General features: G+C 46.8%; 7 protein-coding genes across 7 annotated transcripts; 4 read left to right on the top strand and 3 right to left on the bottom strand.

The window, feature by feature from the left end:
• Positions 1 to 39: 39 nt before the first annotated feature.
• N7446_014020 (RTA1 domain-containing protein) lies at positions 40 to 1,020 on the top strand (the record flags this gene model as incomplete). The annotated part of the gene is made up of 3 exons (XM_058522759.1): positions 40 to 187; positions 249 to 497; positions 566 to 1,020. The coding sequence occupies 3 exons, from the start codon at positions 40 to 42 to the stop codon at positions 1,018 to 1,020; spliced, it is 852 nt and encodes a 283-aa protein (XP_058364852.1).
• A 2,575-nt stretch (positions 1,021 to 3,595) lies between these two features.
• Positions 3,596 to 5,698, top strand: N7446_014019 (FAD-dependent oxidoreductase; the record flags this gene model as incomplete). The annotated part of the gene is made up of 7 exons (XM_058522758.1): positions 3,596 to 3,670; positions 3,728 to 4,149; positions 4,200 to 4,220; positions 4,268 to 4,439; positions 4,498 to 5,166; positions 5,224 to 5,454; positions 5,528 to 5,698. The coding sequence occupies 7 exons, from the start codon at positions 3,596 to 3,598 to the stop codon at positions 5,696 to 5,698; spliced, it is 1,761 nt and encodes a 586-aa protein (XP_058364851.1).
• Positions 5,699 to 8,846: 3,148 nt separating this feature from the next.
• Positions 8,847 to 11,680, bottom strand: N7446_014018 (glycosyltransferase; the record flags this gene model as incomplete). The annotated part of the gene is made up of 8 exons (XM_058522757.1): positions 8,847 to 9,049; positions 9,115 to 9,710; positions 9,774 to 10,124; positions 10,178 to 10,547; positions 10,615 to 10,772; positions 10,832 to 11,358; positions 11,424 to 11,533; positions 11,587 to 11,680. 8 exons carry the CDS (start codon positions 11,678 to 11,680, stop codon positions 8,847 to 8,849), a joined length of 2,409 nt encoding a protein of 802 aa, XP_058364850.1.
• Positions 11,681 to 13,635: 1,955 nt separating this feature from the next.
• N7446_014017 (uncharacterized protein) lies at positions 13,636 to 14,233 on the bottom strand (the record flags this gene model as incomplete). The annotated part of the gene is made up of 3 exons (XM_058522756.1): positions 13,636 to 13,720; positions 13,788 to 14,008; positions 14,081 to 14,233. 3 exons carry the CDS (start codon positions 14,231 to 14,233, stop codon positions 13,636 to 13,638), a joined length of 459 nt encoding a protein of 152 aa, XP_058364849.1.
• Positions 14,234 to 15,263: 1,030 nt separating this feature from the next.
• Positions 15,264 to 16,490, bottom strand: N7446_014016 (uncharacterized protein; the record flags this gene model as incomplete). The annotated part of the gene is made up of 6 exons (XM_058522755.1): positions 15,264 to 15,452; positions 15,495 to 15,674; positions 15,804 to 15,992; positions 16,141 to 16,189; positions 16,245 to 16,318; positions 16,368 to 16,490. 6 exons carry the CDS (start codon positions 16,488 to 16,490, stop codon positions 15,264 to 15,266), a joined length of 804 nt encoding a protein of 267 aa, XP_058364848.1.
• A 994-nt stretch (positions 16,491 to 17,484) lies between these two features.
• Positions 17,485 to 19,022, top strand: N7446_014015 (uncharacterized protein; the record flags this gene model as incomplete). Its single annotated transcript, XM_058522754.1, has 2 exons — positions 17,485 to 17,789; positions 17,873 to 19,022. 2 exons carry the CDS (start codon positions 17,485 to 17,487, stop codon positions 19,020 to 19,022), a joined length of 1,455 nt encoding a protein of 484 aa, XP_058364847.1.
• Positions 19,023 to 19,265: 243 nt separating this feature from the next.
• Positions 19,266 to 19,665, top strand: N7446_014014 (uncharacterized protein; the record flags this gene model as incomplete). Its single annotated transcript, XM_058522753.1, has 3 exons — positions 19,266 to 19,309; positions 19,376 to 19,451; positions 19,474 to 19,665. The coding sequence occupies 3 exons, from the start codon at positions 19,266 to 19,268 to the stop codon at positions 19,663 to 19,665; spliced, it is 312 nt and encodes a 103-aa protein (XP_058364846.1).
• Between the last annotated feature and the right edge of the window lie 2,926 nt (positions 19,666 to 22,591).

Genomic DNA, 22,591 nt, shown 5'->3' with positions numbered 1-22,591 from the left:
TATCCTTTGCCCATTCTCTCGTCTCTCGCGTTCAAGATCATGGCTTACAAACTTTACAACTACAATCCTTCCGGCGGCGCAGCCATTCCTGCTGCTGCCCTTTTCGGCCTAGCAACTGTCCTCCATATTCTTCAGATGATTCGTGCCCGGAGTTGGTACATGATTCCATTTACAATTGGTGGTGTCTGTAAGTTTTCCCACGATATACGTGAATATACTCCCGGGTTATTTTCTAAGTCTTCTTTCAGTCGAGGCAATCGGCTACTTGTGCAGGTACATCAATTTCACCGAAACACCAGACTGGCAAACCACGCCCTATATTGGACAGAGCCTTCTTATTCTTCTCGCTCCTGCCCTCTTTGCTGCATCTATTTACATGATACTTGGACGTCTTATTGTGGCCTTGAATGCGAGTTCCAATTCAATCATTCGGCCGTCATGGTTAACGAAAATCTTCGTGATCGGAGATCTTATTTCCTTCTTGATGCAATGTGGGGGTATGCTCCCTTTTTCGCTGTTAGGATATAGTCAAACTTGAGACAGTAACTGATCTGATTTCTGATAGGAGGTGGATTTCTTGCCAGCGCGAAGACCCCAGAGAAAGTGGAAATGGGTGAGCACATGATCCTCGGCGGTCTCTTCGTCCAAATATTCTTTTTCGGAATCTTTATCATTGTTTCGGTAATTTTCCATCGTCGGATGCTTGCTTCCCCTATGAATTATGTGGGAGGAAGCCGCATCCCCTGGTCACGGTGTATGAAGGTCATGTACACTCTCAGTTGTCTGATCATGGTTCGTTCAATCTACCGAGTGATTGAATACGCGCAGGGCAGCGGTGGCTATTTCCAAAGCAAGGAAGCATTTGTCTATGTCTTTGATGCCGCGCTAATGCTCGCTTGCTGCGTTGTTCTACTTTTTCTACAACCCAGCAAAATGCTGGGTCAACAGGGAAAGGGATACCGAAAGTCTGAAGATCTCGAGATGCTAGCTGGCCGTCAGGAGAATGGTCCAAACTATTAAGTTTTGAGCTGAGACAATATGAAATACAATACTCTATTCCTTCCTATTTACAGTGGCATTCCATCTGTTAGAAACCTTTGCAAAGCTTGAAGTTATCTCATCAGTCATAAATAGAGCGAGAAACCGAGAGATACTGCACGGGCTATCTAGGATGACGATTCAAGTCTTTTAGAAAATTCATTAAACAGAGTAATTTGAAGAATATCTGGCTGGATCACTTTTCCTGTCTCTAAATTCAAAACTTGCTACTGTCACTCTATGTGCGGGGCAACTGTAAGACCACCACAAATGAACGAAAGAGGTTGAGTTCTGTCTATTCATACTGTAATGCATCTAGCACAGATAACTAACTGATATGACACATGTTTGAAATTTCTGCAGATTGGCCATGCCACATCTGGAAAATGATACGAATCCAGATACTGTCCATGTACAGTATAGAACTAGCCTCATGCTCAAACGTCGTGACTTGCTAGCAGTCGATCAAGTTACTTGCAAGAATATATAAGGAACCAAGGCACCATTAAATGTCCGTTTTCGAACTGGCCCGTCTTCGAAGATGAACTACGGATGTATTGATTACGGTGGGTCTGAAAGCCAGTTCATTTCTGATTTTGGCAAAAGGTACGAGTAAAAATATCAATGTACTGTACTGTAAGACCACATTTTGCCAGTGGATGCTTTTTTGGCCATCGGTGACTAAATAGAATTTTAAGAGGTCTTGATCCAAGTAAAACAGACAAGTACGAGTAAACGGCGCAACTCGGTGAGCCGATCGTGCTCCCAAGGTATGGTTAACGACAAACTGGTTAGGTCAGAGAGCTTTTGCCAAAATGGAGGACATGCGCAATCAACAATCCAGGTATTTCAGTTATCGCCGGAAGCAAACTTGTCCTTACAGGTTAGCGTAATCATTGAAAGGCGTGGTCATCCCCGCAACGTTTTGAGTTTCCTCCCGATCTTTCACCTTCGGAGAGTAGTCGTCCATCCCCAAGTCTGAGATGAGATCGGCCAGTATCGGAGCCCCGACCGGGGTCTTAAGGTGGCTTGGCTTCAGAGCCGAGTACAGCAAACAGTATTCGTCTCAAATGATGGTAGGACCGTTTTGCCCGTTGATACCCGACCTTCTTGCCTGGAGAAATTTACAAACAACCCGCATGTAGGGCTGTTACGAATATTATTCGCGCAGTTGTGGCATGCGAATATTCGTTATTCGCAAACTAGGCTGGGTAGTCAGAGAAAATGATCCATATATGTAGATATATATATATCTCCCTCTTATATTGGCTTACACGTTGCGTATACAGGAGTTGTACACCAGGAGAAACTCTTGTTCCCGTGATTTGAACGTCCATTGATTCTACCTATTAGAAAATTTCTAAAGATGGATTTCTTCAGAAACCTATGGAAGCCAAATGTTCGATAATCATCAAGCGTGATGATAGGCGTGCTCATGGCATTTTTAACTATCACGTCTGCAAATAGAAAGCGACTACATTAAGTGGGAGATCAAATTCGATCTCGGAAATTGATGGCGACGTAGTCTCCCCCGCTGTGGAGGCAGTGTGTTGGTCTCTAAATCACCCATTCTAAGTTCTGACTGAACCGGGACTCGACACAGCCATCCACTCGGCCATCATTGGCCAATGATAGTCGCTGCAAAGGAGTCTAAGCACACAGTAGCTCGGGAAATCCATTCTGTCCGCTTTTCGTGTGATAATAGAGCTCATATTGTGGCGGAGGGTCGAATTGATATCCGTTGCCGTGGAAGGGTTCCGCTTCGACCATGATGGAGACCGGTTCAAGACTTCAGAGTCTTGATATCAAGATTACCGAGAGATCTTTGAAGAGAATCGAAGAACAGAAGTTTCAGGCACCGACAAATCATTTAGATTACTTTGTCAATCGTAGGGAGTCGGCGAAAGGAACGCCGGGTATATTCCGAGATACCGAGCGCCGGACCGACTATTTGCAGGTTCATTCTGATATGTCCCTAGATACATGTGGGTCCAACTCTTGACAATCTCATTAGCTAGAAATTACCGAGTTTTACATGAGTACGACAGAGTTTCCTAATGCGATAAGCCTCATCGCCTCAGCCCCAGATTGATCAGCGAAGTGGGTATGCCCGAGAATATAGTTTCCAAGTTTTCAATTTACTGCCGAAGTAATGGAGCAATTTCAATAATTTCGGAAAATCCCCATCAGAATCCTCAGAAACAAGTAGCTAAAATGGCAAAATTCCGACCTCCGTGTCACCAGTTATAGACAATCTGGAAGCCTAGGGTCCACGGGCGGAAGCTTTCCTGAAGGCGTTAAAGCCGACACCGGAGGGACCATGTATTGGAAGAATGTGGACCTGAGGATTTCAACCAACTCAGGAGCCTGTTTCTAATTGTGGTTGATCCTACCCCTGTACGTCACGCCAAGCAGAGTTGATCAGTTCTAATTGGAAATTAGACTCACGTATACGATTTAGCACTTACTAAGGATATATAAAGGGCTTCTGAATCCGGCTTGTAGCCAACGCATTTGAGAAGTGAAAGCCATCATCTAGCACCAAACTATTTTCAGTATGCGGGCGTTCTCTTTCTTACCTTTATGGCTGCTAGTGCACGGTGTGGCTGGCGCCAGCTCCCAGTGCAAATGTGTAAGGACGCATGTCATACTGGTCAGACACGCATATATTCTAACTAGCGCAAATTAGGCTCCCTCGGACCACTGCTGGCCTTCTAGCAATGATTGGTCATATCTGAACGAGACCGTCTCGGGCCGCTTGATCAAAACAATCCCACCCGGCTCCGTCTGCTACCAAGACGAGCCGAATTACGACAAGTCGGCTTGTGACGCCTTGCTCAAGAATTGGACAGACTCGCGTTATCACTCGTCAAACCCGGTTACAGTATCCGATCCCCTGTGGTCGAACAGCACTTGCACTCCCATCTACCCGAATGGCACTAGCATCTCCGGCGATCCTGATGCTGGTGCTAAGGGATGCTCGTTGGGATACCTGTCTCCATATGTTGTGAATGCAACTACCGCGCAGCAGGTGCAGGCTATTTTGGGTTTTGCAAAGAAGCACAATATCAGGCTCAACATTAAGAATACTGGACATAACCCTGAGAAGAGGTAAGGTTGTCCTGTATGCTTCTGATGTTCAAAATCTAACTCTGGCACAGTTCGGCTTATGGAAGTCTATCGTATGTGATCCGACCTGACATGAGTAGAGCATGACTGACTATAGTAGGATCTGGACCCACAACATGAAGAACATCAGAATCCATCCCTCATTTACGCCAGCCAAATGTGATTCTGCGGAGAGCCACGATGCTGCAACTCTCGGCGCAGGAGTCCAGGACGGGGAGATCATCCAGTATCTTGCAAAGCATAACATGACGACTGTCATAGGATCCAGTCTGGTAAGCAAAGAACAAAGCATCCTGAAACAGCATCTTAAATCGACTAACGATATACTAGGATGTCGGCGTTACCGGCTGGGCAACCGGAGGTGGTCACGGTATCATATCTGGCGCCTACGGCATGGGCGCTGATAATGTCATCGAGGCTCGGATTGTCACTCCAGGAGGTGTCATTGTCACCGCCAATGAATGTGAGAACAGCGACCTCTTCTGGGCTATCCGAGGCGGCGGCGCTGGCTTCGGCGTTATTCTCAGTCTTACTGTCAAGATCTACCCCATGCCGTCCCTATCAGTAGCCTCGGTGAGCATCAGTGCTCGCAATGGCACATCATCTACGACTTTCTGGAAGATTATTGCCAATCTCCACAAGGATTTTGTCAAGCTCCAGGATGCAGGTGTGATGGGCTATTACACCGCCAGTGGACCGCCTTACAGCTTCCAATATACCATGTTCCAGCTGAATTCGACAAACACAAGCTCTATCGACCAGTTCATTACCCCACTCAAGAAGCACCTGGGAACATACAACGGCAGTGTTGAGTCTTCGTCGTTCACCTCGTGGATGCCTTCGTGGTACTCTATCGAGAAACTGTATCCGACAGGTGGCAACGCTGGTACAACCCGGGGGGTCCGCGCGAGTCGGCTGCTAACTCGCAAAGCGGTTGAAGACACAGAGATGCTGGCAAAAACGCTTGAGATTGTTGCGTCGCGAGGCAAAGACTCTCCAGTTCGTCAGACTCTACAGATACGTTGACCGAAGGCAGTACTGATCTCTCATTTATAGGATGGAGTCTCGAGTCCTTCGCTCTCGGGCACGATGACTATCAGCCACAGACCCGTCGACAATGCCCTCAACCCGGCATGGCGGGATGCAGCCGTGCATTTGATCAGCGGTGTGTCATGGGATGACACCCTTCCCGAGGGTGAAGCCGAGAAGCTCATTGCCAGCGTGACGAATGGCACGGGATATGCACTGAGACAGCTGGTGCCTGATTCCGGTGTTTACTACAATGAGGTATGGCTACTTTCACTCAGCACGCCTTCTACTCACACTTTCATCATTGGCACAAATACTAATCTAATAAAAGGCCAATCCCTGGGAGCCCGACTGGCAGTGGGCCTTCTGGGGCCCCAACTATGCCCGAGCGCTGTCTGTCAAGCAGAAGTACGACCCGGACAGCCTGCTGTGGTGTCACCATTGCGTGGGCAGTGAGTCATTTGAGCAGCAGAAGAATGGTTCTCTCTGTGCTGCGTTCTAAGGCATTGGCGGCGGGGCCAGGGAAGAGTTATTCAGTGTGTATCGGTCAATTTTTCGTAAAGCTGGGCCTTTTGGTTCGCAAGCGGGGTATCTGAGGGCCATTTTATGGTTGGTTGAAAGGCATGTTTGTTGTTACTGATCTTGGGCCATATATACTTGGTGATAGACAGGTCAAAACGACACTATGACTTTCCTTATTCCTCGGTGTGTAGGTACAATAGGCGACCGCAGCTGACAGAAGCTTGGTATTTTCTTCATTGAGGATTGCAACTGCGGCGGCTAATTTTAGCGATAATGCGGAGACTCATGCAAAGGTATAATGTGAATGCGAGAATTTTTCACTGTAAAAGTAAAGACTCCGAGAACTGGCTGATCAAACATGATGACTCGGGTAAAGATGAAAGGAAAGGTCTCTTGATACTTGTTGTTCGCTGTTTGTTCCTCAGACCTTGCGATGAGTGATGTAATGTGCGTGGTATGTTTGGAGCTGGTTGTAGTGGGAATCGTTTGGGTCATCGGCATGGTCAGATCACATTTCAGGACGGAGTGAATCTTCGGACCAGCAAGCCATCCTCGCTATTGCTTAATAATTGTCAGTCCGCCACTAGCACGTTTCCCGCCGTGTCCTGCGACTCTTGTTGCTCAACTTCCGTAAGAATTGATCCGTAATTAATAAACTCTCCACTAACCGTCTCGGGTAATTAATACGACATGGATTTGTAATAAAGTTTAACTAACACTCCAAAAGAGTAGTTTATTATATAATAAGGGGGTGTGGGTCGGGGGAGCAATTATTTTACATTCAGTATGAAAATACCATACATATGTATCATCTCGAGGAAGTTCCTGCATCCTAGCTTAATACGGTAATACATAACGATCCAGCGCTACGGTAGTCCCCAGTAGGATTCTCAGGCTGACTGGGTCTTATTTGAGGAGGTTAACGAATCTCCTTGTGACTGGAATCACCAGCGCCTAAACTAGGATAATATTACTGACCATCATTCCGCACCCGCTTTTTCTCGTTTCCGTTGTCCCCAGTTACTCCGAAGTCCTGATGATACAGTGGTATATATGAACATCCTGCCAGTGTATAACATTGCCGCCTAAGGTGTGCGTTTTACACGAGATGTATGAATTGCAAAGTTGGGCATTTTGGCTTTCACGAACATATTTTGAATTGCGAGGAAAGGAAATCCTGATATTTTCTTGCCCGTGCATGTAACCAGATCAGGCTGGCTTTTAGCCAAACAAGAAGCACTCCGAGGATCAATGGCCTCATCTATTAAAGGCAACTATTCAGGGGTATGTATTCTTAACAGGCAACGCAATAATGACAAATATGCTCCCTATTAAATAGATTCAATGGAAAACCAGTGGATATCCTTAACGTACTTAGTTTGTCTGTTCCTTTTATGGATGGCTGAGCTTGGCAAGGCTGGTGGTGGCTACCGTGGAGGTCTTGGGATAGTAGAGCAACCTGGCTTGTATCAAATGACGCTGATTTTTATTTTTTTACTTTTTATCCACTTTCCATTTTCCTAGTGTGAAAACCCCTCAATAAAATTAGAATGTGAATGGAGTTTTAGCGTAATCGTACTTATAGCCTTGTCAGGAACTTTATACGAGCTAAGAATAACGTGCCCGGTAATCTACCCGTCCATAACAAACAGTAAAATCCTAACAAGTACCAGTAACCGTATGGTTTTGTTACAATACAAGTCTCAATCGAGATTTTGTGCACAAGCAGATGCAGGCAAACATATTCGAGAGTCAGTCCCTAACTGATATTACGAATACATGACCTATATTCCCTGCTATTTTCGAAAACCCTCCATTTTGCTTTTAATGCTCCAGCATCCCCCAGTTCTTGCCTTTAAGTATGACGATTCATATGGATAAGATGGACGGAACGAGTGAGGAAGCCATCCCGATGCGCTCTCACTCTACTACTTCTTCGCCCGAGGATACTTTTGTCAGTATTGCCGTTTTAAGATCGTTTTCTTGCTGTCTTTGCGGCTTTGCTGATGCGACAGATAGATAAATACCGACAAAGGCCTCCGAAACCCCCCTTCGCAATCATGGAGAACAACGGCTCGCTCGTTTGGTCGTTGGATATTGACACCTTTGGGATTTGGAATTACGATATACGGTTTGAATGTGATTGCATGGGGCGGAATGTTATTTCTACTGCTTTGCAATGCCGCCCCTGCAATGTGCCACCCAAGCTGCAACAGTCTGGATTCATTACGTCGGATATGGATTGAGATCGATTCTCAGATCCTCAATGCTCTATTCTGCGTGACCGGTTTTGGTCTGGCCCCGTGGCGTATTATAGACACCTACCACTGGTGTTTCTGGCGACTCGGCTGTTCGGAACGAAGCCGTCAGAGAGGGATCAACAAGCTTGCAACTATTAACGCCAAATGGTTTCTACCGCATGCATCCACGAGCGTTCTGCCCCTCACAGCAGACCCCGGGGACAGAGGCAGCATGGAAGGGGGTGGTTATGTGTCGCCCACCCCACTTTGGAAATTGGACGTAGTCGTTTGGGGGAACATGCTGAATACTGTTTTTCAGATCTGTTTGGCAGCTTTCATGTGGGGAATGAATCGATTCAATCGACCGAGCTGGACTACTGGACTCTTTGTATGCCTGGCATGTCTTGTCGCTGCTGCTGCTGGAATAGTGATGTGGCTTGAGAAAAAACGTGTCCGCCGAGCGAGTGAACATCCCGGGGCCCTATTATTAGTGCCTTAATTTGTTCAGACCAAGCCAGATACGATTAGGGGCTGAGATTATAAAGACAATTAGCTAATAATTTTACGTTAAAAATGAGCAAAGCGATCACACTTTGGTTCCGGGAACCCTAGCATCCCATGTCTGACTTCTCTCCTAGTTTGTTGACTTCGATGAATATGCAAGATGAAAGATGACCTCCTTGGTAGCTGTAGCTACGTAGCTACATGTTGATTATACTAAGAGTAAAGGCCACGATATTTTGTAGCTGAAAATCGCTTTGGCACTTTCATTATGTTGCAATCAAATCATTCTTCGTCCTGGCTATGAGTTCTATAAATATTAAGTTTATTACAGTTGAAATAATTCGAAAAACTGCTTGCCACATGTTGATCTTGTAAAGCGAGCATTCAAGTACTCGTGCCACGTAAAAGAGCCTCAAAAGTTCGCAAGACATGATTTTGCTCCTCGGGCGTCATATTCTGCCTTTGGGTCAGGGAGTACCCATCTTTTAGGCGTGCATTGATGACAGCCTTTCGGGTCTTGGATCGGACCGTTGATTCGATACTCTTTGCGATGCCTTGGAAAGGATAGGCAACCAAGCCCAATCCGGCTAAAAGAACCTCAGCGTCAGTATGAAAGCCATCCAAGCATAAGGTTTGTATGTTAGACGCTTACCGGATGGGATTTTGGTAGCAAAGCCGATGGTACCTTTCACAAGCCCTTTGACCACACCTAACGCACCCTCCTCCTTGGCTCCTTGATACGGCTCCGTGACAAGACCCTTGAAGCCATCGGTCATCCCATCGACAAAGTTTCGGCCACCGAAGATTGCTCCCGACTTCCAGCTGTCAATGGTGCCGTAGTCTTTGGGCTCTTCGCCATAGAGTCGGGGAACCTGGCGGAAGCCCTCGGCCACTGCGTGGGGAACATCCACTACGACGCCTTTGAAGTATTGGCCAGTGAACTTGCCAAAGCCACCAAGAAAGGTGCCAGCCATGGAAACTGCGGTTGACGTAGATTTTCCACCCCGTTTTCCACTCTGTTGGCCACTACTGGAAATTGAGGATGTTGACGACAAGGGCTGTATGTCGCTCAACGCAGTATCTTGTGAGGAAACATCAGGATGGTTGCGTTTATATTCCCGATAAGGATTGGCTACCATGCCAGTGGTGGATTTGAGCAAGTTGGATCCGGTTGTTGCAGCAGCGGACAATATTCCAGTAAGGGGATCCCACCGACGGTTTTCAATAATTAGTGGATTGATGTCATAGCTGGTGAAGGAAACGTTAGTACAGCTATTCTTACTTATCCTGTGGGGAAAAGAGGAGACAGACCACCGGAGATGCTTTATCTCGATCTTTGAATGATCAATCAACGTTTGAACAGCTGTTTTTGAAAGTTGTATTTGCCTCTTAGACTTAATATACGTCCAAACTGCCGCCTGCTTGGGCATGATCTGGCAACGCATTCTTTGGGCCGGCAAATGCCTATAGAATGATTCAACTGCAGCATTCAAGCCAGATTCGGTCCGCATTTTCATCGAAATCCTTTGCGCCGCTTCATTGGCTTCGGCCGTCAGGCAAAAGCGAATAGCATCTGTAAGGTTTCGTGTATTGAGAGAAGCTTGAGGGATGGGACGCGGGCCGGCACCCGCTCTTGCTATCATGTCTCCCCAGAATGGTTGACTAAGAAGGTCAGGTAAGAAGCACAATGAATGGGATATAGTTTGAGATCTCACTCCCCAAAGAATGGCACAACCACAGTCGGTCGCCCGTTGAAAAGGCCACAAGCGGTAGTTCCAGCTCCTCCGTGGTGAACCACTGCCGCGACATTCTGAAACAGCCATTCATGTGGGCAGTCGTCGAGATAGAAGACATCTTTGGAATTGGAAGACCCAACACCAAGGTTACTCCAGCCTCGCGACACAATGGCCCGTACATCAGCTGCAGCCACAGCGCTTAGCACCGCGTTGGTCAATGATTGGGGCTCTTCAACCACAATACTTCCAAATCCAATGTAGACTGGAGGTGGGCCTGACTCCAAGAATATCATCAATTCCTCAGACGGCTTGTATGTCGGTTGATCTCTGAAAAAGAAACCACAAACATCTATGCACAGCGTCAGCTTTTTCTACCTCATTATCTCCATCGTATCAACGTTCGGAAGACATCTGACCAATGTGCGAGGGCCAATCCATTGGCTTGGGGACTAATGCGGGAGACCAGCAGTATGTAAACGGAATCTTCAAAGATTCTGCTAGGCCGGGTCCCTGTACCATTGCAATTGGTTCCAAATCTAGAGTCGCTCGCCATTTATTGATAACATCGCCAAGTCTGTATGTTCAGTCAGTTCTTCTATGAACCAATGCTTCAGGAACCTGGAGCATTCTTACCCTTGCCAGGTGAGCCACTCAGCCACACCAAAAGAAATAAGGTTTGCTATACTTGGATCCATCCGCGAGGGTTTCAAATTTGCAAGGGGATGAGGAAATACCGTCGTGCTGCTCCATGGCATAGTAAACATGAGGTGAAGGGGAATGCTCAGTGCTTGGGCACAGTGAATGTGTGCAAAACTTGGAGGGTTTGCAATGATGGCATCTGCCACGAAGGGCTCATTGGATATAGGGTTATTTTCGATACACGACCGCCAGCAACCGTCGAGCATTGTCCTGACCATAGCCCGCTTCTTCTGAATTTCACCAGATCGTAAGGTCTCCATCTGAGGCAGCAATCCCGGGTTCTTGACCATGTAAGCCATTAATTCGGTCGGGTTTCCGCCAATAGGGAAAAATTCCAATCCAGATTGCGTGACAAAAGCCGCAAATACATCGTGAGTGGCAATCCGCACACGATGACCACGTTTTTGGAGCTCATTTCCCAAGGCGACAAAGGGTTGCACATCCCCTCGGCTGCCCACAATCTGAATGACGATGTTAAGCTCAAGATCAAAGGCGAAAGGTGGAACCTTTTGCTGGTCCTCATAACTCGGAGGGGGTTATGTAAGTCCTCTTGCTGTAGATCGATGACATGGGCGATACTCTTAGCAATATTCCTGGCAATGACCGAATCAAGATTGACGTCGATCCTGCCGTCGGCTAGGCTAGTCAGGATTTCCCATTCTCCCAGGTCTGTCCATGTGTCCACTCACTCCGAACATCGGCCGATTGACTGATCAATTCATGGTCCTCCGCGGCCCACCTATACGACGGAGCTGGTTCGTCCCTGTTACCGTATGCGTCCATGTTGCACTTTTTGGTTGCGAAGATGATAGGAAGAAGGAAAAGTTCGGGAACTCCACTAATAAATAGGAGGGAGTGGTTCCTGATAGCAGGCGGTGAATACCAAGGATGAGTTTGTGCTATTAGGTTGTGGGGAAATAGACTGGAATAATGGTAACAATAGAATGGATCCCGGATGCGACGCCGCATACTATACGCCTATTTGGGACTCGTAATCGTATTGGATATCTAAGGTGGAAGAGATTGATTGCAAGGTTTGCCTCAAGAGGGCATCCGCCCCACTTGGATTAAACGCTATTTGCAGGGGTCCAACATGTACAGTACATGTACTGTAATGAGGTGTGCTTAATACGGTACGCTTCCCAACGATTCTGAGGTCTTATCCAAGACAAGTCGGAATGTTATATACTGATATTCCCAAGGTCGTCGTTGCTTCGGCTGCAAGTAACTGTATGGAGTGCCTGTCTGAAATTGTTTGTCGCCCCGAATCAACTAGACACAAGGCTGATCAAATCGCCAAATTCCGTTCGAAACTGTTGTCACAAACTATGCAATTGAATTTGCCACTCCAAATTCATTATTCGCAAGCAAATCGATGGAGAAAAACTAGGCTTTTCTGCGTAAATTGATCCCACAGACCCGCGAGGATTTTTGGCAAATCAAATCCTAGAATTGGGATCCGCAGCTACTAGCTATTAGCTGATTGGCTGTAATACACAGACCCTAGTGTTATTTTTGGTTGATCTACTCAAACTTAGCCTTTTCCGGCAAAGGATGCGAATACGAGAACTAACTAATGTGTTGAAATAACATGGGATCAATCATTGAAAGAGTCCCGCGCGGACGCTGTACGTACCGGAGCACAATTAACGGACCCAATAACCTACAAAACCGATGATAACGCGCGACAATCCGTATTCGTAAACACTTCCCAGATTGGTGTCGCGGATAGCATTACAATCTCCGGACAAGCCGAAAGAGCCGAGAAGTGCTTTGCCCAGTCTCAGCGCAGGACACTGGCCCAAGGAAGCCATCAAGAAAGGAGAACGAGGCGAGGAACCTAAGTGTTTGAGGACGTCAGGGTCGAGAGTGTCGTCGCGGTGCCTGTGTGACTGACTCTTCTGCGGCGAGAAGAATAGCAAAGCGGACCCTACAGTAAAGACCTTTCCGAGCAAGATATAGTGGAGACATAGTGTCCCATGGCAGCCTTGTAATAATTTATAGTGGAATCTATGGGTCAAAATTTCAAGTAGACCAGGTCAGTGTAGAATAATCTACTAGTGTAAGTTGATTAGTAGGATTATAACTGGTAAATGCAGGTCTGTCGCCTTACTAGAAGGATTCTCTCTACTAGACGACGGCAATGTTCTAGTTATAGACGTGGTAGCGTAGGTGCCTATGCATATTTACCCGGGAGCCATGACATAGGAGAGATCGTTATCAGAAACCTTAACCCTAAAATATCATATGAGATTCTTGTAAGAGATATAAAGGCGGCACAGGATGCAATATATTGTATCAGGGACTCTGGAATCCTAAAGAGAGAAAGGAGGAATTACTTAAGAAGCAAAGCTTATCGATGATCTTTTGGCGGGCAATGGGTTGTCAAACCGATGGAGGTGAGCTGTGTTGCCGGTTGGAAAGGCTATGCAGACCGCTGTCTGAAGGTTGGAGAAGACGACAGTATAGAAATTATATGGGCTATCGAGCCACTTATGATTTATGCGCCTCCACAATATACTAATAGACCAGAGCGGCAGGCAGCCCACAGACTTAGAGCTAGTGAGCGGCCGAATAGCGTCGCATCATAAAGTAAATAGTGCTTTGCAGCCCAACTCTATGGCGGTATAGAGTCCATTGATTAGTTAGCAACCACGATTACCACTCCATCCTGTCCAAAATCATCCTGCCAACTTGCCGTTCACCGAAGTCTACAGCCTTCGGCAAGATGAAGTTCACTATGTCATTCCAGGCAGGCGGCCATGCACTTTATAGTATCTGTGGTCCCGTATACAAATCAACGAGAGTAACCCAACAAATCCACTAGATTTTAAAGTTATTGGGGGCTCCAAAAGAACGTTTCTGCTGGGGTTGGGAATTTGAGACTTACAACAGAGCAAATGCTAGCATAGCAATGATCACGCCAAGTGCTTGACTACCAGTACTATGTGAGCCTGCAGTTGCCATGATAGTAATGATGACCAAGGCGAACCAAAAGACGGTGTCAATGATGTCGAGTATCATGTTCGCCTTCAAACTGGCCCATTGCTTAAGTCGCTCGACACGAGCTGTTAAGACCTGATAGGAAAGGAAAACCGCTGCCTTGAGACACTATATCATCCAAGGACAGCAGTTAGATGTATAGCCTAACAGTCACATGTTGCTCAGGTAAGATTCACTCACTACCGCAATGCCCCATGTGTTCGCTCGGGACGACGGTGTGCCCTTGAGGGCTAGACGTGCAATGGTGAGAACAAGCGTCAAGAAAATCAGAGAGCCGATGACTATGTGAAGCCGTGATTTGACCTGTGGGTTGTTTCCGAAAGGTATTTTCATGTTGTCCGGACGCGGTTTGGTGGTAGATTGTTATGTTGGTAGGGAAACAAAGTAGCTCGGCAGACACGGCTTGTCAAGATAGATACTAATTTAAGAGATTTTAAGTAGATATGTACAGACAGACATTGGGAGAATAATATAATCTGCAAGCCGTGGGTCTGAAGGCCTGCCTGTATCTCGCAGACTCCATTATATACACTAAAAATAGTCGTATTCCTATTCGTGATATATTCGAGTCTTATACTCACGAATTTCATGGAAAAGGGGTTGAAAAATCATTATATACATGCATACGTATTTTAAAATCACCGCTTACTTTCTTGGCAAGTACAGTTGCCGGGTTCCCGGGAGTCACTAACGCCGATTTAAACCACATTAGTACTCTGATAGAAAGCTGAGCTATGACACAGTCTCAAGGGAACATCGTATTCGTAATATTCTCCCTATCCAGGCTGAGCGATTATCAAACATCCTCGCGTACTGTTCCTAGATATGTACAGTGGCGTGGGGAAAGCTGACAACCTCCGCTTTTTTCTCCAAACCCACCGCGCATCGTATCTAATTGCCGTTTTAGGATTGTTGCCTGGAAAGCCGTGTGAACGGTTGCACTGCAAAGTGGGAATAGAGCAAAAAGATTACATATGTCATTCCTGGATTTCCAAGTAGACCTTGAACACCGCGTTGTTGGAGAGGAACAGAGGTAGGAGATGACAACAGCAACAGACATGAAAGGTGGGGACGACGGGAAGTATTACCAGGTTGTTTATCCAAATTGAGTTCCCACGGAGGAATCATCATCTGCATAAAAGGAAGTTGAGCAACAAAATGAGCATCAGAAGACATATTGCTCATAAGAAGTCAGTTATATTTATAGACGCTTGTGCGCAGGTAAGAGGTATAAAGCATGGAGCTCTTGTCTTCTCTGGACACTCCTGTCTTGGCTTATTCTTCCCTACGACGCTCGTCCAAGATCCAGAGAAAGCGTAGCGGACAAAATACTTCTCCCGCACAAGCTCAATTTTGGTTCGCCCTACCAGAAAGAGAGTTGCTCAAGATGTCCATAAAACTTGACAAGTTCGCCTTCCCAGACACCTTCGCCTTGAGCGTATGCTTCGCTGATATTATATCCATTGGCGCCAGGGAGCGGGCGGAGCTCACTTTCTCTTATCAGTTGGTTTATATCCAATCGCGCTTGTCGACTGGGTATGTCCAGGTTAACCTGCTTGAAATAATCCAGTCCACTAAATTAACTTTTCCAAACATTAAACGCGGTGGTATTCCTGCCCACTTCCACAACCTCGTGAACGCCATTGGGATGCTCCACAGTAGGACCTACGACCCATTTATGGACCATTAACCCATTGGAGAGATAGAGCCAATATCCGTAATGGCCGCCAGAAATCCCAAACTCTCCCCACTGGCGTTCAAAGTATCCTCGGGACTGATCATGATCAATCGCAATTTCTTCCCCATTGATGGTTATCGTACCATTCAGACGTAGAGTAGGGTTACCCCGAAGTTATAAGCCTGCCAGTGAGGAAAGAATTTATGTGTAGCGTGAGATGCGTACATACCCAGGAGTACCCAGGTATGATTCTCCAAAATCATTGCCATCGCTTAACAGAGTGATACCACCACCCCCACCGATATACAGGTTATTGCCGGTTGGGGTAACATGTACGTTGAGCTGCACCCCAGCATAGTTCGTGGAGATATTCAAGCCTGTATAGTTGTCGGACCCACGAGGACTGGTTAGGTTCTGGTGTTCCGAGCGGAAGTTCAGAAATTCCGTGCTTCCAGTACTAGGAGCAAAAAACAGTTGCTCCGGTGGATGAGAGATCTTGAAGGTCTTCTATTCTAAAAATGCCGGTGGTGCTGCCCCGGGAAAAATTCGGTGCTAATGTTACATGATACTTGCGACCATCCACCGTAGTCAACCAAAAGAGGAAGAAGTAACTTTTGCTGTCAGGGTTTCGATTCCCAATGCACGATTGCGCGGGTAGAGTCATACCTGTTCAGGTTGTTGGGATTCTCGTCATCAAGCCAAACCAAAGTTTTGCGGACATCATAGCGGCCAGCATGAGCCTTTCATAAGGTCAGTGTGGTGGGCTCCTGAAGATTTGCTAAAACTCACTCCGTCACTGTCAATTGTGCTGACCGGGAATTCGGTAGCGCAAAGGAACGCAATTACAATCCAGCGACAACATTCAAAAAGCCCACAATGGCCACTAGCAGGGGTCGCATCTTTTCTTTCCATTTGCCACGAGTGTCTTTGGAAACAACCTACCCGACCGAGTGCAAAGGGATGAATTCGTTTATAGCAAGTAAACCGAGCACATCTGTCGGCATCTGTGAGGGTCATACTGGACTAGATTATACAAAAAGGTGCTGATCATATGATTGTATGGCGGGTCGTTTTCGTATCCTGCTACCATACGTAGTTTAGCGCGTATCTCTCCAAACCACACTGAAGAACTTCAGCAGGATCGGTGCAACGCTTGTCGCATTCGGCTTCATTTCCAAATGCGCATGGTTCTAAGGCAGACCCACCTGTCGCGTCTTTGAATCGCGCAACTTGTTATGCACAACCTGCAGTAGGCAGCGAGACTCTATCGGCTTGCATGGCAAATGGCATCAAGTAACGGCGACGGAAGGCCTACAGCATATTTACTCCTCTATCCCGATCCATCCCCTGGTGTCGGCTTACTTCGGATGGCCCATCGTTGGTTGAACAGCCCCTCAAGTAGTTGGCTGTTGCAAAGGTCGTAACAGTGCCACGCAAATCGGCGGCCAAAGCCGCACATAATAGACCTCACTCCGTTATGGCGTTTCGGGAAATGGTTACGAACTCAGATTTCCTTCTTTGTGATCGGGTTTACTACAGGTCGCCCAATACTCATCATAGAACCACCGTATAGCCCCACCCAGGCAATTGTGGGGCCAAAATTATATAAAATCTCCACTACCCTAGCCCGTTCCGGGAAATAGATACGACACCGGATTTTTCTCCTTCGTGATTGGGGCTATGAGTAGGTGCCTGGAAAAAGCCAGTGGCGCTAAATAAAACATTGCTGATAGTTTCCATTGGAAGGCTCACTCTGCTCAGGCTCATCGGATGAAAACATCGACTGTCCTCCCACGACATATGCTCCCAGTTTATTAAGTGGTTTCCTAAATTCTTGGCCTTTTACAACCGACATAATTACCAACGTACGATTTGGCAGAGCTCGCATTTTTGGACCCGTCTCCCAATGGATTGCGATGCTCTTTCGAACGTCTCAGGCCATTTGACGATTGACAGGAATGATACATCGTTGCGTTCAAGCCAATCATTGTCTCTCCACGGAGGGACTTCAGGTATATCAAAGCGTGGATTGTTGCTGATCTATATTCACGGCTTCATGGGCTCTGAGGCCAGCTTTTACAATTTTCCTGCACATGTTCACGATTTGTTGACAGATCTTCTGAGCGAATCCCATGTAATATACACACGTGTGTATCCACGATACAAGACCCATGGCGAATTGCAGGCCGCCGTCAATGACTTCAGCAGCTGGTATGTAGACTGGAATTTTCCAAGGAACGCAAAAATTGGCCTTGCGTGAAAAAAACGCCCTGGCTGACTCTTAACTATTTCAGGCTCGCACCACATGAGGTAGATGACCTTGATATTATCTTGGTTGGACATAGTTTGGGCGGCATTCTCTCCGCAGAAGTCGCGCTACTGCCGGATTCTACTGGGAAGACCACTACTGGACTCAAACATCGCATTCTGGGGTTGGTTAATTTCGACGTTCCATTCTTGGGACTACACCCTCGAGTCATTGCAACGGGGATCAGTGGACTGTTTCACAAGAAAGATGCCCCATATGGCACTGAATTCAACGAAGAGGATTATCTGGGGCTGGACCCTGCATACATTGCCAGTCCATACTTCGACCCTCCGTTCGAAAATGACAAACATCTCATCAAACGCGATCGATTTGACAGCGTCATGCACTTTTTGTGCAAAAATGTTCATCATTTGTCTCGAGCAGTCTTCGACCGTCTACTTTCGTCTTATAAGTTTGCTGGCCACCTCAATAACTACTCCCAACTGCGCCAGCGATACCGAAAGTTGATGGAGTTGGAAGCTGCAGAGAGAGGCAACCGACTAGACAGAATTCGGTTCATCAATTACTACACCACAAGCACCGGGTTCACAACTAAGAGAAAGAAGAAGAAATCAACAAAACAGACACGGGCAGCCGTGTATAGCTTGCAATCTCCTCGTATTGGTCTCACCCGCGCGGTTTCAGAGAATGGAAGTCGTGATCAAAAAGGATCATCCGTCGAAGATTATTCGTCTCTTTCGGCCTTCGGAAAATTGAGATCAGTAGGATCTGATTCAGCACTCGTGGGAGATTGTGATGAAGCCGACAAGAAGCATCGAGCAGCGGGCTTCACTGACTCTGGTCTGACCAGGCCAACAGAGCTAGCAAAGAGTAACAGTCTGTCTGGAATGAGTATCAGTTCCAGTATTATGCCGACCGAAATGACTAAAAAGATTAAACCTAGCGTGGCAGGAGTACGGCGGAAATTTCGCAAGTTTGTTCTAATGCCATCGCATCATTGGCGACACGGAGACAACTCTCTGTGGATGCCAGTACAGATGGAGAACATGGATGAGGTAGTGGCGCATCAATCTATGTTCATTCCCCATGGGAATATCTATGATGAGTTGGTTGGTGATACAGTGACCAGAATCGAGAGTTGGGCTCAGGATAACCTTAGCGAGCGAGCCTTATGACAGAAAGTTGACTAGGGGTGCCCAGCCTGTATTGTTTGGCTTCCTGGGTTTACAATTGATACTATTTACCGTATAAGTTAACGAGTCGCCAAGTCCCCGTATCTGCATGTTGCTTTCTCATTACTCAATCATACCATGACTGCACGACTTTACGGATCAAAGAATATTCGTCGTTTCCGATCACTCTTCAACACCTTTCATGCGACCTCAACTATTGCACGCCGCCTTTCCTCTTGCTCCAAAATGCCCGAATATTCAGACCTATTCGTTACGCTTCCGCTGACGATGTAGGTATGTGGGGCGTTAGCTCCCTTTTTGCAAAAGACCATTGGACTAATATGTGATGACTGTAGATATGATGATGCTCTGAGACATTGTGAGAGGAGGCGTGCTTTTGGCGTGTCTGAACTCTTAACACCTGGCTGCCATGTCAGTCCAGCAGCGAGGTTAGGATATCACAGGCTTTGGGAATCCTGCCGAAGGAGGCTTCAACCGGAGCTTTCTAGTCGCCATGCGTAACGGCCTCAAACTTGTTGCTCGTATTCCATATCCAGTCAAAAAGCCAAAGTTTCTCGTCATTGCAAGCGAAGTCGCGACGATGGATTTCCTCCGTTCTCACGGTATACCCATGCCAATTGGGTAATCTGCGGCTATGGAAAATCCCGCGGGAACCAAATATATCGATATGGAGTACGTGCAGGGAACTAATTAGGTGATATCTGGTTTAATTAACTGCAAAGGAGCGAGCGGAGATAGTCATAAGTCTCTTGCGACTGGATTCTCGTCTGTTCATTTGGTGTTTGCCAGCAGCCGGAGTGGTCCTCATGGCCGATTTTCATCAATTCCCTCCGGTCCAAGGCCAGGAGGTTTCCACAATGCCTTCGAGCCAGACATCAGAAGACCTTTGTCTTCGCAGCTCTCCACACCCGAACAAGATCTTCAGGCCCGGCAGCCCCTCGACTTCATGCGGATGACCTGCTCTGTTTGCCCCAGCAAGGCGCAAAAGTCCCTTTCCCAGGACTCATTTTGTACACTTTCTCCACGCCCGGATATATATCATTCACCGTGGTTCTGAACGGAGTTTCGCATGATCAGCGGAATTCGTATAGTTAGACAACCAGTACATTTTTTGCACTAAGCCACCATTATGTCTTCTTTTCAAACCAGCCCGCACATACCTAAATACTTTCTACTTGGACGGTGGTGTTTTACCTATCTTTCCCCTCGAGATGTCTATCACTGTGAAGGGTTATTCAGTCCGGCGGAAGCAAAGTCCTGTTTGTCCGGTATTTCGTCTCACCGACTGCAAGGTCCAAGGCGCAACTCTCAACTCTGTCATTTCGGATCTGGAAGACGATGGCAAGAGTCGACGGCATGACTCGCACCGAAATTACTGCTCCACATACGTGCAGTTATCGCGCCTACGTTTACTAGAGGGCCTTCATCTCATGCAACCAATCGTTATGAGTGACGTGGAGCACAAACCTGACCCTCAATTGCTTGAAGAAATGCGCAGGTTGCAAGCGCTTCAACAGGAAACTCTTCGTGCGTGGCAGACCAATTCTTACGACTGTTTCAAATGTCCAATCATCTCTTTCCACGTCTTACATACATTTGTACTTACAGACTCATGTTCTATATGTCGTAATCATCTTTCCGAAGAAGCGGTCAAGGAGTTTGATCCCTCACATTTTTATCGTATTTGCGCCTGACGTGCTGCACAACGGCTATTTCCTGCTGTCATGCCTAACATACTTTATATTCTAATTTATGCAGTAATGTTCCGTTTTGTCCTGCTATATCCTCTAGCCCCACACTTCCCCGTAGACAACTACTTTCGATATGCCATAAATTAAATCATTTCCCGCCGTCCTTCATATCGGCGATTTCATCGAGAATGTTGAACCGGATCCAACACGACCTGGTAAAGGATTTTCCATACAGCTACGTGTTTCGCTCAATATTCCAAGCAAGGATGTTCAGTCAGACGATGTTGAACAGGAAGAAATCCCCACTCTTATCAGATTTTTCAATGAGGGCAACCGGCTTGACCTTTACCAACCAAATGTCTTTGCCTGTTCGTTGGGTGCTTTTCTGACTACCACCTCCGATGAGGAAGGATTTCATATTCTACTTCACGCTCACAATTTGGATCGGTGGGTTTGCCTTGTCTAATTTAGGAGCATGTTTACACGATCTAATCACCCCGGAAATCAGGAAGATGCTGCCTCATACTTCATGCACGGTTCCGAAGCTGCTCAGGCAATAGCTACTTTCCTCGCCGTCGTTCTTGACCGTGGCGGCCAACTAAACGATGGGCCAAGTTTACTCCACTATCGTCTTCAGACTACCGTTTAGAACACGTCAACTCATACCCAGCACTCTTTTCCGATCACCGCCTACTTCAAAAACGGGCAACGTTGGGCGAACTTTCCGCCATTCAATGTAAACGCCCATGTTTTTGACGGGTCGCCTCTTCGGCCTCACAGAAGAGAATCGTCAGTTAGCTATCGTCGCGGATAATATATGTTTTATCCCAGCACCAGCTCCTCATCTACCTCCAACTCCTTCCTCAACAACTGGTAAACGGAAGCGAGTCGATCGTTGGTCTTGGAAAGCTGGCCCCATCACCCCCTCCAAATCAAATACAAACCCCCAAAATGAACCTTCTTTCAGTGGCCAGCAATATCCTGAGCCAATTGGAACAAATGCCCCAGATGATGAGGACGACGAGAGCACAAAAATGACGTGGCCAGACACGGCAGACGAAGTCAAGGCCTTTCCTCGTGCTAGTACTCCCACTCCAGAGAGACGCTCTCAAAGGCCAAGGGAAACCTCGTATGCTGATATACTCGCGCAGTCCAAAAATACAGTAACAACTGTTAGTGAATTTGACTGATTTCTTAGTTGCTTACTTCAATCGCGTTTATTAGTCATCTTATCTTTCCTCTCATTGGCCAATCTTAACTAAAACGCAACTCAAACATCAATCCACACATTTTAATGTTTCTTTTCACCTTTCCATCTCCCATTTTGAGTTCTTCATTTCAGGGCCGATGCGCGCGACGCGCGCGTCTTCCAGTACAATACAGTCCTGCAGGGATTACTGGGGAAGAACTAAAATTAGGTTAGCGTGCTTCGAGTCAGGGTTTGGGAATGGATTCGAGAGAGTGTAGTGGTAAAGCTGATTAGGAATATTGCTGTAACAATCACCAGAACTGTCATCCAAGAGAGCTCTACACGTTGTGTGAGAGCAATGAGGAGGGGTTTTCGGTCAAAGCCAAAGCACCAGACGAAATATAAGAGAAAGAAGAAAAGGAGGAAGAATCCGCCAGGGTGCCATCCAGTGTTTGCACAATGTGTGATCATAATAAAAAACAAAAATAAACGGCGGCACGTGAGAACACGTACTTTGTGTGAGGTTATCAGAGGAGCATATGAGGATATGGTGAACTTGGGTGAATCAATTCCTACGGACCATCAGGACTCACCTAACTGCCCAGCTTCATTTTACACGTCCGCGAAGAATGGAAAAGAGTTGCAGCTCATTTTAACCACCCAAACAGGAC

The sequence above is a fragment of the Penicillium canescens genome, assembly GCF_028828765.1.
Source record: "Penicillium canescens strain IBT 15451 chromosome Unknown utg000012l_segment0_segment0, whole genome shotgun sequence".
NCBI classification, from domain to species: domain Eukaryota; kingdom Fungi; phylum Ascomycota; class Eurotiomycetes; order Eurotiales; family Aspergillaceae; genus Penicillium; species Penicillium canescens.
This window is presented reverse-complemented; position numbering and strand designations above follow the sequence as displayed.